The sequence below is a fragment of the Drosophila kikkawai genome, chromosome 3L (assembly GCF_030179895.1).
Source record: "Drosophila kikkawai strain 14028-0561.14 chromosome 3L, DkikHiC1v2, whole genome shotgun sequence".
In the NCBI taxonomy this organism is placed as follows: domain Eukaryota; kingdom Metazoa; phylum Arthropoda; class Insecta; order Diptera; family Drosophilidae; genus Drosophila; species Drosophila kikkawai.
In genome coordinates this window covers 21,627,777-21,641,261 of record NC_091730.1, presented here as the reverse complement: position 1 = coordinate 21,641,261, position 13,485 = coordinate 21,627,777, and the positions used below count along the sequence as shown (strand labels likewise).

General features: G+C 39.2%; 2 protein-coding genes across 9 annotated transcripts in view; both read left to right on the top strand.

Moving 5' to 3' along the window:
• Lmpt (four and a half LIM domains protein limpet) overlaps positions 1-10,431 on the top strand; it is a 67,210-nt gene extending 56,779 nt beyond the window's left edge. For 6 of the 8 annotated variants that reach the window (XM_017172748.3, XM_070286158.1, XM_017172750.3 and 3 more), the window contains 4 exons: positions 166-340; positions 8,866-9,035; positions 9,098-9,284; positions 9,347-10,431. In XM_017172748.3, the coding sequence (XP_017028237.1) occupies positions 166-340; positions 8,866-9,035; positions 9,098-9,284; positions 9,347-9,504 (690 nt within the window). In that variant the 3' untranslated portion in view covers positions 9,505-10,431. Of the gene's footprint in view, positions 1-165; positions 341-3,966; positions 4,119-7,352; positions 7,590-8,865; positions 9,036-9,097; positions 9,285-9,346 lie in introns of those variants that run through there. The other 2 variants (XM_017172752.3, XM_070286159.1) reach the window with 2 other exon arrangements.
• Positions 10,432-11,452: 1,021 nt separating this feature from the next.
• LOC108078665 (uncharacterized) lies at positions 11,453-13,485 on the top strand. Its single transcript, XM_017172596.3, has 2 exons — positions 11,453-12,133; positions 13,282-13,485. The coding sequence occupies exon 1, from the start codon at positions 11,544-11,546 to the stop codon at positions 12,111-12,113; it is 570 nt and encodes a 189-aa protein (XP_017028085.1). The 5' UTR covers positions 11,453-11,543; the 3' UTR covers positions 12,114-12,133; positions 13,282-13,485.

Genomic DNA, 13,485 nt, shown 5'->3' with positions numbered 1-13,485 from the left:
CCACTTAAAAATACTATTTTACATTTTACATTATTCCACAAAACAAAGTAAAAAAATGTTATGGCATTTCAGTTTTAAAACATAAATAAAATAAGCAGAAAATCTCCACAAATTAGATGTAATTCGTGTCTCAAATCTAATCCCTTTTAAATCTCCCTCAAACAGGACCTATCCTACAAAGACAAGCACTGGCACGAGGCCTGCTTCCTGTGCTTCAAGTGCCACCTGTCGCTGGTGGACAAGCAGTTTGGGGCCAAGGCGGATAAGATCTACTGTGGAAACTGCTACGATGCCCAGTTTGCGTCCCGTTGCGATGGCTGCGGCGAAGTTTTTCGTGCAGGTAAGAAAATCCAAAAAGAAATTTCCCGAATTTCATGGCATACTTGCGGGCGGTTCTTGCCAAATGGCAGCACTGAACCATAAACTTATTTCGGTTGTGGGAATATCTCAAAGATGCGCACTGGGAATTCAAGTTCTTTCCATTCCCGTTAGGGTTTGCTAATTGTTACTACTAGATGGATGGGATCAGGAGCTAGGCGCAGCCGCCAGAAACTGGTTCGGCTCAGGTGGATATCTGCACAGGTATCCCAGGTATCCGTATCTCGAGCACTTGATCAATTTATAATGCCATCGCAAGGAAATTGATTGCTTTTGGCTGGGATACTTGTTAGCAATGTTAAGTCTATTTAGATTGGGGTGGACTTGTGGAAATTGTATTAAGATTAACTCTAGATTTTAGGTAGCAAAAACTATTAAAGAAATTTATTTTATAAATGGAAAGTAAATTTACAATATATATCTAGCTTATTCTTAATTATACAAAATATTTAAGCAAAAGTTTTAAAGGAAATACAATTCAACTGCTCGCGAATATATTATTAAAAGTCATTAAAAGTGATACTTTAATAGCTATACTTCATATTCATTGCAGTTCATTGCCTGTGATTAAACAAATATTAAGTCAATTTTATGTGGGAGTGACGAACTTAAAAACCAGTTTAGATGCATTAAAATTAAAGCTGTAAAAAGGATTTAATATCTTCCTCTACAACCAAAGAAACAATTCTCTAAAACTTTAAACTTGTTTGAATATTTGTTCGATGAAGACTACAATCAGCCAAGTTGTTAAATGCTTTTTGCTCAAAACTAGTTTTGTTTTTGACACAAGCGGAAGCATAGCTTACTCAATTATTTGCTAGATTGACAGGTAATTTCGATGTTATCTTCCAAGTTTAACTAGACAAAGGGGGTTTAAATGTGCCAAGTTTTCTATCTAGGTAACTACAAAATATAAAATAGTATACTTTGTAGATATAAAATAGTATTTAGCTCTAGTAAACCCCTTACTATTAATAGAGGTCCACCCGAATGTATCTGCTGGATGTGTCAGCTTTGCATTCCAGCTAACGAACTTGCCACAGTCGAGTGCGTCCAGTTTTGAGATGCGAAGATACGCAGAGTTGCTTACGTAAGTGCCTTGATGTCTCAACTGGCAGACTGCAAGTTCATTGTCACCTGTGTCCGCGAAGTCATTAATGGAACGGGCTTTAAAAGGCGGCCCACGCCAGACCCTGAACCCATTCCATTCCCCCCGTTTATTTTTTGTACTTCAAAGAGTGAAAAGTCAAGACAAGGTGTCTGCCGTGCTCCGCTTTCAACTGTAGCGCAAATAAATATGACAGAAAGGCAAACAGTGTCAGAATACGTTGACTTTGTCAGCGACTGATAAATTTATGGCCGATGCCGTGCGATCTGAGGCGATCTGATACGATCCGATCCGATCCGATCCAACCCCTCGGCACGTTCCCAATTTGGCCAAAACGCCGCGGGGCCGTGACACTTTCGCGTCAACGCAAGGTTGCCAACATCCACGCGTTGCCAATTACGTGTAGAACAGGCCAGAAACAGATCAGAAACAGCAGAAATCGCGACAGCTACGCGGCAGTAAATATTATTATATTGTTGATTTCCCTGCACTTGCGAAAAGTTATTTCAATGTCAGCAGCGCATCCCACACACTCGGATTGAGAGATTCTGCTGTTTGTCAAAGGTGGATCCCAACCTGACAGACCACACTGTACTGACCATATCGGGGGGCAGCCAATATGCTTATCAAGTGCACAATAAATACTTGCTAATTACTTGGAGTTCACAAAGGCAAGACGAGTCTGTCTGAACGTCTGTGTCGCCCTGACATGAAATCATCCCAAAACGCAGGGCCCTGGCCATTGAGATCCCATAGATCCCATAGATACCCAGTGAGCACATCTAATGCGAAGCCTCTGACTCACCAGTAAAGAAAGGAAAATAATTATAAATTGTACACTGAGAACATAGTTTAACAGAAGCTGAAATTGTTGCTAAAACAGAAGTAATTTCTTAGGGATTTATTTTACAATTTGTATTGGTTTTTAGGCTATACTAAAAGATTATTAATACAAAATATTTATTTAAAAAATATTATATTATAACATTTTTATATTCTCATATTTATAATATTTTTTAATACAAAAATTAGTTGATTAAAGAGCATCAAGAGTTCTTAGTTTTGAAAATATTCTTTAATTTCAATAAAAGCCCAGAGAAATTTGTATTCTTTTCATTATCTTATATTTTCCCATACCAAAAATTCCATTTATTTTATTTAAATATATATTTCTGAAAAAAGTACATTGTTTTATCAAGACTTTTTGACATTTTTCTGTGTAGCTTCAGACACTTTTTTGATTTATTTACTCCATCTGCTCAGAGACACGCGTCGTCGAAGCAAAGATTTTGGGATTTTAATTTCTTTTTTTTTTTTTTTTTTTTTTATTTTGCATGCGGTATCCCTTGATTTGTGGCTTTTAAATTGCCATGGTTGGGATTCATTAGAATGAAAAATGGTTATTATGCTGCTATTTTCGGGGGCGGAGGTGCGGCAGACTTTGCGAATCGGCGGGAATAATTAAATAGGATGTGGTTTTTGGCACGCTGCGAATGAGACTTTCATTTTGGGGCTGAGTCTATAGAGAAGAGGAGAAGATTTTGCCATTGCTGGGCTTTAATTATTTGAAATTTGGGGATTTAATGTGGCCTCAATAAAGGATTAGAGAGGGAACTAGAAAAAAAATATATAAATACATCAAAGGAAGTATATAGAGCTCTAAAATTCTTAATTTTAAAAAGTTATGCAGCTTAGACTTTGTGCAACAATAACTTATAAAGTACTTCAACTTTGTTGAAGCCAATTACTGCTCAATTTTTCTAATGAATTTCGATTTCTTTATGGGTTTTCAATTGATTGATTTGTTGGTAGCGAACTGTAGGGGAATCCCACGCCATCATTTCGGATCATCCAACGCGTGTCGTGCCATTTCCGTAAGTCGCGGGCATTAATCAAAAGCGTTTGGCAGCGAAATTAACTTCATTCTATTATTCGTGGCCAAATCGGGATGGAATTGATTAAAAACTGCAACCATTTCCTATTCGGATCCAAAGGCAACCAGAATGCCACTGCCACTGGGCGTTGCGGCCAACCAGTCTGACTTCTAGTAGGTCTCGTTGACATATCCCCAGAGTTACAATGCAAAGTAATGCCCACACCCGATCTGCATAGGTAGAGGCCACAACCAGTGTCAGTGTCAGTCCCCCCACCTGCCTGTCGGGTTCGTCAATCTCCTCCCTGCAGTCAAAATAGTTCATAATTGCCGGCCAGCGGAGGAGTCCATGCTCTCTAAATGGCACCTGGTCTGCCTTGCCGGGCCCGGGTGAATATAATATGCCAGCTATTTCCAGCTTGTCGTGTTCGATCTGCGCTCGGAGGCGGCATGCAACAGGTACCAATACCGGTACCGGCACTCACCATCATTCCGCTCGAATCGCAAACTCACTCGACTCAATACCAGCTGAAATTCGAGTCAAAGTGACTCGCTCGCTCGCTCTCGGAAGTGTGTTTTGTTTTGGGCCCTCGCCTCGGTTTCTTCAGTCTCAAAGCGGCTTTCAAAGCGCGTGGAATGTGCCGCGGAAACAATTACAAAGCGATTCCCCAAGATATATATTCTGTTTGCTGATTTTCCAGCTACGTGTTGCATGTGCATAAACTTTGATCATCTTGATACCATAAAGAACCCCATAAAGTACATCCGCAGTTGGTGTTCATAATTGAGGAAAGGCGGCGTTGAGTGGAATAAGCCAGTGCCAGTGCCACTCTGCGATTATAAACACCTTGTTGTTTTTAAGAAAATCACCTGTAAACAATATGAAATATATGGAGAATGCAAAAGTGTACCCAACACGGTTAAATGGCTTCTGTTTTCCGCGATTGTAAACTGTGAAACTGCAATAAAATAGAGCGGGGAGGGGGGGTCTAATTTTTCGAAAAACTGTGGGCTCGATTTCGGCCCACATGGCGTATGCTTGTCATCTGATTTCACTTTGCATCCTGGGCGTATACGTAACGCACGGCCCACACGCACACACTGGGGCATTGCACAATCCTCAGGTGGCCAGAAATGAAATGAGACACTCCAGTTACACTTTTCCCCCGAAAAAAAACACAACACTTTTCCCTGTCATAAATAAAACCAAAGCGACCAAACAAGCCGGAAACGAATTTGGACCCATTTTGGTTGCATTTAATGTCAAGCGATGACCAATTCGACGTGTTCCACATGTAAATTCCATCCGAAATGGAAACCACATGAATATGCACGCCATTCAGTTGGAATTTCTTTCGTTTATTATTATTATTGTTGTGTGTTTTTGTGTCGTTGCAATTGAATATCAATTGGCAATGGAAATAAAACGAAATCGAAATGAAATCGCTTGAAACTATTTCCAAATGGCTTTCAATTGAATGCGTTAATTGTGCGGCCTGCGATTATAGTGACTGTGTAAACGATTCTTAATTAACTCGATTCCCCTTGGGGGCTTTGGATAAATTAAAGATCCTATCGGAGGAGCGCTTTAAGACACCCGCTAAGTCGACAGCTCACGCTGATCCCGCTTAGACAATGTCATCCGGTTGTCTTATCAAAACAAAGGCCCACAAAACAAGCAAATTCAATTTCTCTTTTCACCGAATCTAACAGACCAATAAATCTTGGCGTTTTAAGCCCGCTTTTTTTTGCCCTGCGGCGGCTCAAAGTCAAAGATCCCACAGTGAAAATCAAATATTGCGGCAAGCCGCTAAATGGGAGACATTGTCAAATGCACAGCAAAAAAAATATAAAAAATTAAAAAGGAAAAAGAAAAGAGATGACACATTAAGCTCCTGAATTTTTAAGAATTTTAAGATTTAAATATTGTTCTTTAAGTAGTTTTCTCTTAATACAATTCTATACTTATGATTGCAATCTTAACTTAATCAAGGCTTGAAAATATCTTAAAGATATCTTAAATACCTTTCACTTTACAATCTATTACTCAATCAGTTTTTGAAAAAAACTTAAACTTAAACTTAACTTATTCATTCAAAGAATTATTTTGTTTATAAACAATGTATATACTAAATTATTTTTTGCTGTGTGCCCCTTTTGGCTATTTGCTGCCAACAGTCTCGGTGTCTCCGATTGCAATTAAAAATGCAGACCATGCACGACACAAGGGTTTGGGTTTCGCTCTGCATTTGGCTTAGGTTGACATATCCGAAACCAAGTGCGAGTCCAAACCCAAGTCCGAATGCGAATTCGAATCCACTTTCATTTTCCGGGCCAATGCAAATGCCATCAATCAGCCTGCAGTCAGCGACCTGCCAATATATCATTGCCTCAATGTCTCTCCACTTGACCTCAGCAGCGATCGTCATTGCCGCCGCCGCGGTGACTTTTGTTGTAGGCGTCGTCGTCGGCGGCGGCTTGAGGTTCCAATCTATCAGTATCTCTGTGGCTCAGTGGCTCAGTGTCTCAGTGGGCGATGTGTTTGGTCTTTCCGAAGCTGACAACCCATCACAATTAGTTATAATTATGTTAGACGCTGGTAGCCATAAATAAACTTTGTTTATGCGCCCATCATTTAGCCGCAAAAATATAGGCGACCGAAAGCCATATGAATGCTGTGGTTACGAGTTGGTAATCCAAAACGAATGGGTCACCAATGAGTTGAACTAGATTTGGCTAGAAAGCTATATGGGCAGTTAAACCTATATTATTTAGTTATAATTTTAATACTTACAGTGCTTGCTTATATGTTTTATATTTTTAAAGATCTGCTCAATTTCTAGCAGTCCCCAAAATCAGTTTTTCGCATCTTAATGTCAAGTTAAATATTAACTGAAGCTTTGTCTTTTTGTGTAAAATAGTTGTGGAATGTTTTAGTTGTTTATGGAATATTTAAAGCTTGGTAATTTTATATGCTTTTATATTTTCAACCTTCTAAATTCATAAATAAATTATTCATTCTATCAAAACATTTATTTACTCAACTAAAATCAGTTAAAATCAAATACTACGTTATAAATCACCTCACCTGTGGGAATATTCCAAGTTATTGTTATTAAAAAGAGCTTAGCTGGGGAATAAAATATTATAATTTCCTGTTCAGACATTAAAATCTTACATCATCTTTTAATTTGAATGATTTTGGTTCAGACTCTAGCTGAAATACTCCCCTCTAAAGAATTTAGAAGCCCCTTTTCTTTCCAAAATACTTAATCTTACATCATCTGCCCCAAAAATCCAGCACTCCAATTGGAGATTTCTCCGACATTCCTCGGCTATCTTACCATTGTATCTTCCCAATTGTGTGGGTTTCTTTGGTTATTATTCCGCTCTAATCTATTCGATTCCATTCTGAGCTTCCTGTGCGCCTCCAGCTTGGACAATTTCCTGCTTCAATTTGCGCACGAGCTTCGACCAAAAAAAAAAAAAAAAAAAAAGAAACTAAACAAAACAAAATTGCTCATGAAATTCAGAAATTTTTGTTGTACCTTGTTCTGCTTACAAAAAGTTAATTATTTAATGATTTATGATAGCCAGTTGCGGCAGTTGTTGTTTCATTTCCATTATAACCAATTTGGTTTTGGATTTTATTTATAAGCATTCGCTAAGTTTAATGAAACTTGTTATTTGGCAAATGATGTCATAGAGACAACGCCTTGAGATCATAGCAGATCTGTCATGGAACCAGAGAGAGGGAGAGACTTGGCGTCGCCAAATTAAGTTCGTGCTTAATTCCAGAGATCGTTTTTAGTGGATTTATAGCCCCGTCTTTGATCACAAATTGACCCACTTAAAGCAGTTTAGAGTTCAATGAAATTGCATTTTTCATGACTGATACAAGGGGCTCGATTTAGAGGGGAAAATAGTCAATTACCGAAGCCATTTAGTTGGGTACACTCTGGCATTCCTGATCTCTAATCCAACGATACCAAGAGTAGCCCCCGAACATGACCGACGTGGATGTGCTCAGCTCCAGGATGAAGTCGCGCCTTCACCTGCAGACCAAGACCATTGGCGCCGACCGGATTAAGAAGGCCAAGGATAACAACGAGGACATTGCCGTGCTGAGCATGTTCCTGCCGAACGCCTCCGCCGTGGAGGAGAATCGCAATTTCTATTGCCAGCTGGGCGACTATTGTCGTCTCGGCGATCCGCGCCACTCCAAAGCAGGTAACCCAAGCCAAAAGGTGCTTAATTAACGACGGATGAGACATCATAATTTATCAATATTATTGGCCGAAAACTATTCAAATTGGCCAGAAGAAAGGAACCGCCCACAGGTCCATAGCGTCGTCGTCATCGCTATCGGTGATGGTGATGATGATGATGATGATGAGTAATGAATTTGCCATTTACGGAGACCCTCGCAACAGGCCAGACAAGAAATCCATCCGAGGGTCTATTAATTTATGTTTCTAATGAAGAAAGACAAGCCATAAAATTTTAATAATAAAACAGAAAACTATAATCGAAATGTTTTGATTTACAAGACGTTCGAGTGTCCAAAATTGTTTGACCGGGATTTGAGTTCTTTTATTTTACTATTATGGAAAATAATGATTTAATTTATGGTTAAATAATTTGCACAAGATTTATGGGAATATTGATAAGAGTTTTAAGTGCTTTACTAATATGTCTTTGTTTAGATTTTCATAGGAATTATATAGTTTTGTACTTAAGTAGAGCACAAATAACTGATTTTATTTAACAACTAGTGAAATTTAATGACACATTTGGCGGAGACAGCTCCAAGACAATATGGAACAACTCCCTCAGCTTATTTTCCCGCGCCTGCCCCAACTTTCCTCGATTGTCTTGCTCGGCAACCGTGAATTAAAGAATCATTTTCAGACGACAGAGTCAACATTTCCACTCAATTACCCGCTCTAGCAGGGCTTTGTTCTCACCGAAAAGGGGAAACCTTAACTCTTGCCTGTCTGCTTATTTTTGGCCACAAACATTTCAAACACGCAATAAAGAAGCTTAGACCAAAGTTCTCGAGGGTTTATATGGACTAGCAAAGCGAACATAGCCCTAAATCAAACGGCGAATGTCTGCTGTCTTCAAGACTAGCCAAAAATTTGCGTAATTTCTGCATTAATTGTTATGAAAATGTCGAAGCCCCCGGAAAAAATTCGGGTGAGGCGTGACAGGCGCCCCCGCCATGGAAAAAAAATGGAAAAAAGTTGCATGTCTGGCCGACATAACGACGGAAAGTTTCCTTTTGTTTCCATATCGAAAAATGGATGGAAGACAATCACTGCGCTGCCCCCAATCTGTCATTTTGTCTGAAATTGAGTTTTTGCCTAAATAGAATTGATCGGAGATCCAGAGCTGGGTTAGTGGGTTGCCAAAGTTCAGGGTTCAAGGTTCCCATATTGCGGAAATTGATTTTGATTTCGATTTTAACCTGATAACCTGATAACACCTCCTCCTCCACTTTCAGGTACCAAGAAGATGGAGTACAAAACCAGGCAATGGCACGAGAACTGCTTCTGCTGCTGCGTCTGCAAGACGGCCATCGGCACCAAGTCCTTTATCCCGCGGGAGCAGGAGATCTACTGCGCCGGCTGCTACGAGGAGAAGTTTGCCACGCGCTGCATCAAGTGCAATAAGGTGAGTGGAGTTACGTTCTTATATGTACTCGTAATAAATTATCTTTTTTGGTATCCCTTCAGGTCATCACCTCGGGAGGTGTTACCTACAAGAACGAGCCGTGGCATCGCGAGTGCTTCACCTGCACCCATTGCAACATCACGCTAGCTGGCCAGCGATTCACCAGCCGGGATGAGAAGCCCTACTGTGCCGAGTGCTTTGGCGAGCTGTTTGCCAAGCGCTGCACGGCCTGTGTGAAGCCCATAACAGGTGCGTTGAATATAAAACTTTCTACCAAAGGAATCCTTTTTAATATACCCCTTTCTTTACAGGCATTGGCGGCACACGCTTCATCTCGTTCGAGGATCGCCACTGGCACCACGACTGCTTCGTGTGCGCCAGCTGCAAGGCCAGCCTGGTGGGACGGGGCTTCATCACCGACGGACCCGACATCCTGTGCCCCGACTGCGCCAAGCAGAAGCTGATGTAAGTCAGAGTCAGGTGCCAGGATGTAGGGAGTCGGGAGTCAGGAGGAGGAGAAGGCGGAAAAGCCAACATTAGCCATAAACAAATTCAACGAAATTATGGATCAAATCGGAGGGATACAAGTGGAGAAGGAATATATATACACAGATGTATTAAAACGATACACAAGAGAAGATAATGCCTTACATTAGAAATGGGAGAAACTAGCTGAAGCATCGGAAGGAAGATGTATCCTATACTAAAACTAAATCAAAAGCAAATCAAATTTTGTAAAATTCAAGTCGATAGAGTTAGCTAAAGAAAATGTAGGATAACTGCGCTTTATCTTCACGCGAGTAGACCAGCACATCGGATTGTATAGATACTTATTATTTGTAATTGCATTTCAGAACGAAATCAAAATCACTAAAAATGGAAAACAAGGAAAACCCAAGCAAAAAAACAAAACAAAAAAATCTACAGAAATACTGAACCAATTGTAACTATTGTTGCCACATTGAAAAATGTATGTTTATTTATTTATTTTAAGTTTTAACCAAGCGACGAGCCAAGCGCCGAATGAGATGAAAGTTTCCTAACCGCAGGTTTCAGTTCTAAACAGTTTTATTGTATTAAAAACCACGCGATTTATGTTTGATATGTATTGTATGTTTATTAAACAGCAACGAAAACAACAACACGCACACACACAGACACAGACACATGTCCTAGCAATTTAATTGTTTAGTTTATATTACTTTTGTTTCGATATTTTTTGGTCACTCTACGTACGTCAGAGACTCCGCTTATTTCGAGCACTAAACCAATACACAACACACCAACACACGCGCAACACACAAATAATAATGATAATTGCGACACAACATTATATCAATGTCCTTAACTATTTAATGAAATTCAATCTAAATAAATTAATAAATTATCAACGAAATGTTTTAGTGGTGTTTTTGAAAACGAGTTTGAAGGGGAATTTATTTATAACTTTTTAAATATTAAGTAAATAAGTAAAATGTAAATAATTTATGGTATTTTCTAAGGGTTTTTATAGGGGAATTTATATATATTTTTTTAGCATTTTAAAAACCACAAAAATGGCTTAAAATAACAGTTTATTCGGGCTGTAATTTGACTTGTTTTTATGATAAGACATTTAAAAAGTCGTTTTCTACTTTTAGGGTGACCAGGTGTTACTTTTTACTTTGCTAGATATCTTTTTAGAGCTGCCAGACTGCCCAACTAACATATCAAGAGCTTGATTTAACATTATGTTAACGGTTAATTTAAAAATTTTAAGGGAATTAACATTAAATAAATGTTGTTAAAATCCATAAGGCTTTTCGTTTATTTTAGCTTTAATTAAAGTACTTATACATTCCAGAACTGAAAGCAGTACAACCTCATTTATTAATTAACTGGCTCTTTACTTAAGACTGCTTCTTAAAATAACACAAAAGAAAGCCAAGACAAAACAAAGATCTTGACAACATTTTACCCTCTTTAGGGATCCTTTAACTTTAATGATATATAATAAATATAATAAAATATAAACATGAATCATCATTATAGCAGGTTAGTGCGAGAATCCCTCTCTGGGGAATATAACACTTTCACTGCCCGATAACTGAAGCGATATTGGCAACAACCTCGTCGTAGATCGTGTAATTTCGGTGCCAGCTGAACAGAATAATACACACATATATAACAGAAAATTGACAAACAAATGCAAATGGGTAACTCAAACAGTTGAAATGGCTCAAAACCCAAAGCGCAGCGACTGCTCAGGGCACGTCCCAAAGCTGGGATCGGTGTTTGGGCTATCGGTATTGGATATTGGCCATGTGCCAGGTGAAACAGCTTAACCAAACCGAACAAAGGCAAATACAAACAGCGCTCAATTACACTCAAGATGTGTACGAAAAAGTGGTAAAATGTGTGTGAAATGAGGAAAAAGCGCAGCACTTGGAATAAGTTCGTTGGCCAAGGCGAAGCCAAAATTAGTGCAAGCGCAGGCCAGGGACAGAGCGGATCTCCGTTGCCGTCGAGATGCAGCTCATCTACACGACACTGGTGCTGGGGCTCCTCTCCGCGACCCTTCTCGAGGCGGCCATTCTTCCGTTGACCCTGATCAAGGAGAGCGTGAACTACAATCAGGCGCTGCCCATGGATACGGAGAAGTTCGGCTATCTGGAGGTTAAGCCTAATGGCTCGCTGTTTTTACGGAAGGCTCCCAGCCAGGGTGGTAATAACCGGCAGAATCTTCTAATGCTGCGGGGCATTCTTCAGGCTCTGAAGATCACTCCGTTTCACATTTCCGAAGCTGGTGGCCAAACCAGGCTGGACCTAAAGATCTACGGAGACGGAGTGGAGCACAAGTTTCCGCCGATTTTGGAGAACATCATTAGGCGCATTCAGACCTACTTCTCGGTCTATCGCTACTCAGACACCAGTCAGCCCTTGCAGCGGGTGGAAATATCAACTCTAGCGGCAGAGGAATCTCCAAATGTGACCACCTTGCAACCCCCGGACGAGGATGAACTGATAGCCATAGGAGAACAGGATGCCTACATTACAGTGGGCGAGGATGCCGATGCCCTGCATCGCTCCATTTATTAAATATTTATGCCTCTAGCTGTGTAAGTCAATAAAAGTGCCAAACCCAAAAGACTTTTCGGGTCTTTTCCACCCTCATTCGATCCATATCTGGGCACGTTCCGGGGTTACTTGGTATGCAGCCCTGCGGATTATGACTTTGTTTACCGTTCCGAGTGATATGTGCAATATTTTTAGTGTTGCCGGGGAATTCGCTTATTGCCTGGCTTTTTGAGGGTCAGTGTCATTACATAATCAACTAGACATGTGCGAAAATACAGTGATACGATAATTGATATTGTGGATTGAATTTAGTCATTTTACGTTAAAGAAATTATAATGGATTTAAGCAAGGAAAATAGATAACTAATGCTTCAATGTTTGTATACCCTAACAGTTTGCAATTCGATCATTAAGAATTGATCTGGGAGATATATTAAAGATACATACTAATGCATTATTTGGTTTAAAATCTATATTATAAACTATATCAACTTAATTTATAAATTTACAAGAAAGGAAGCTAACTTCGGCACGCCGAAGTTTGTGTGCCCTTGCAGATTGGTTTCGATGTTTATATTATAGATTTAAATGCTGAAAACACTCACAAAACAGAGTTTCATTAAATTTTACCATACTTATTATGTTTACAGTTTGACAGTTTCAGTTTTACATTCCCAGCTTTATATATTTTATACATTTACCGATCGCTTCTATGGCAGCTATATGATATAGTTGTCCGATTTTTATAAAATTTATACCAAAATTCTAGAATAATAAAAAAAGCTTATATCCGAGAGTAGATAAAAAACATACGTTGAAAAACAACGAAGCTATAATTTTTATACCCTTGCAGGTTATATTATTTCCAGTCCGAAGCTCATTACGCATTGAAGGAGTCATTTCCGACCCCATAAACCATATATATTCTTGATCAGCATTAACAGGCGCATCTTTCTGGCTAAGTCAGGAAAAAAAAAATTTTAATCAATTTTTTAAAAATTTTATAAGGGGTTACATCATTAAAATTCTCAAAATTTGATAAAATTTTCAATTTCTTACTAAGTATAAGTATTGGTTAACCTTATAAAAACTAACATAACACCGCTTTCCGAATGCAAATAAAGGCATTTTTGACAGAGTTATGCCTTTTTTAGTTTTTAATTTGCTATTTTTCTCATTTCAATTACAGTCATCAGTATCAGTAGACCTGACACCCACCCCGGCCAAGAACCAAGAGAAAAAACCAACGACACACGCAAAAGGATGGTGGATAAGGGATGGGAATTGAGGAACAGGGATTAGGAATCAGGGATAAGGAGAGAGCACCGACAGTCAGGTCTGCCGGCTACTTTTACAACAACAGCAACGAACACAACAAGCAACATTTTAATTT

Coding starts and splice junctions, on each gene's coding strand:
- LOC108078665 (XM_017172596.3), top strand. CDS start 11,544: ATGCAGCTCATCTACACGACACTGGTGCTGGGGCTCCTCTCCGCGACC.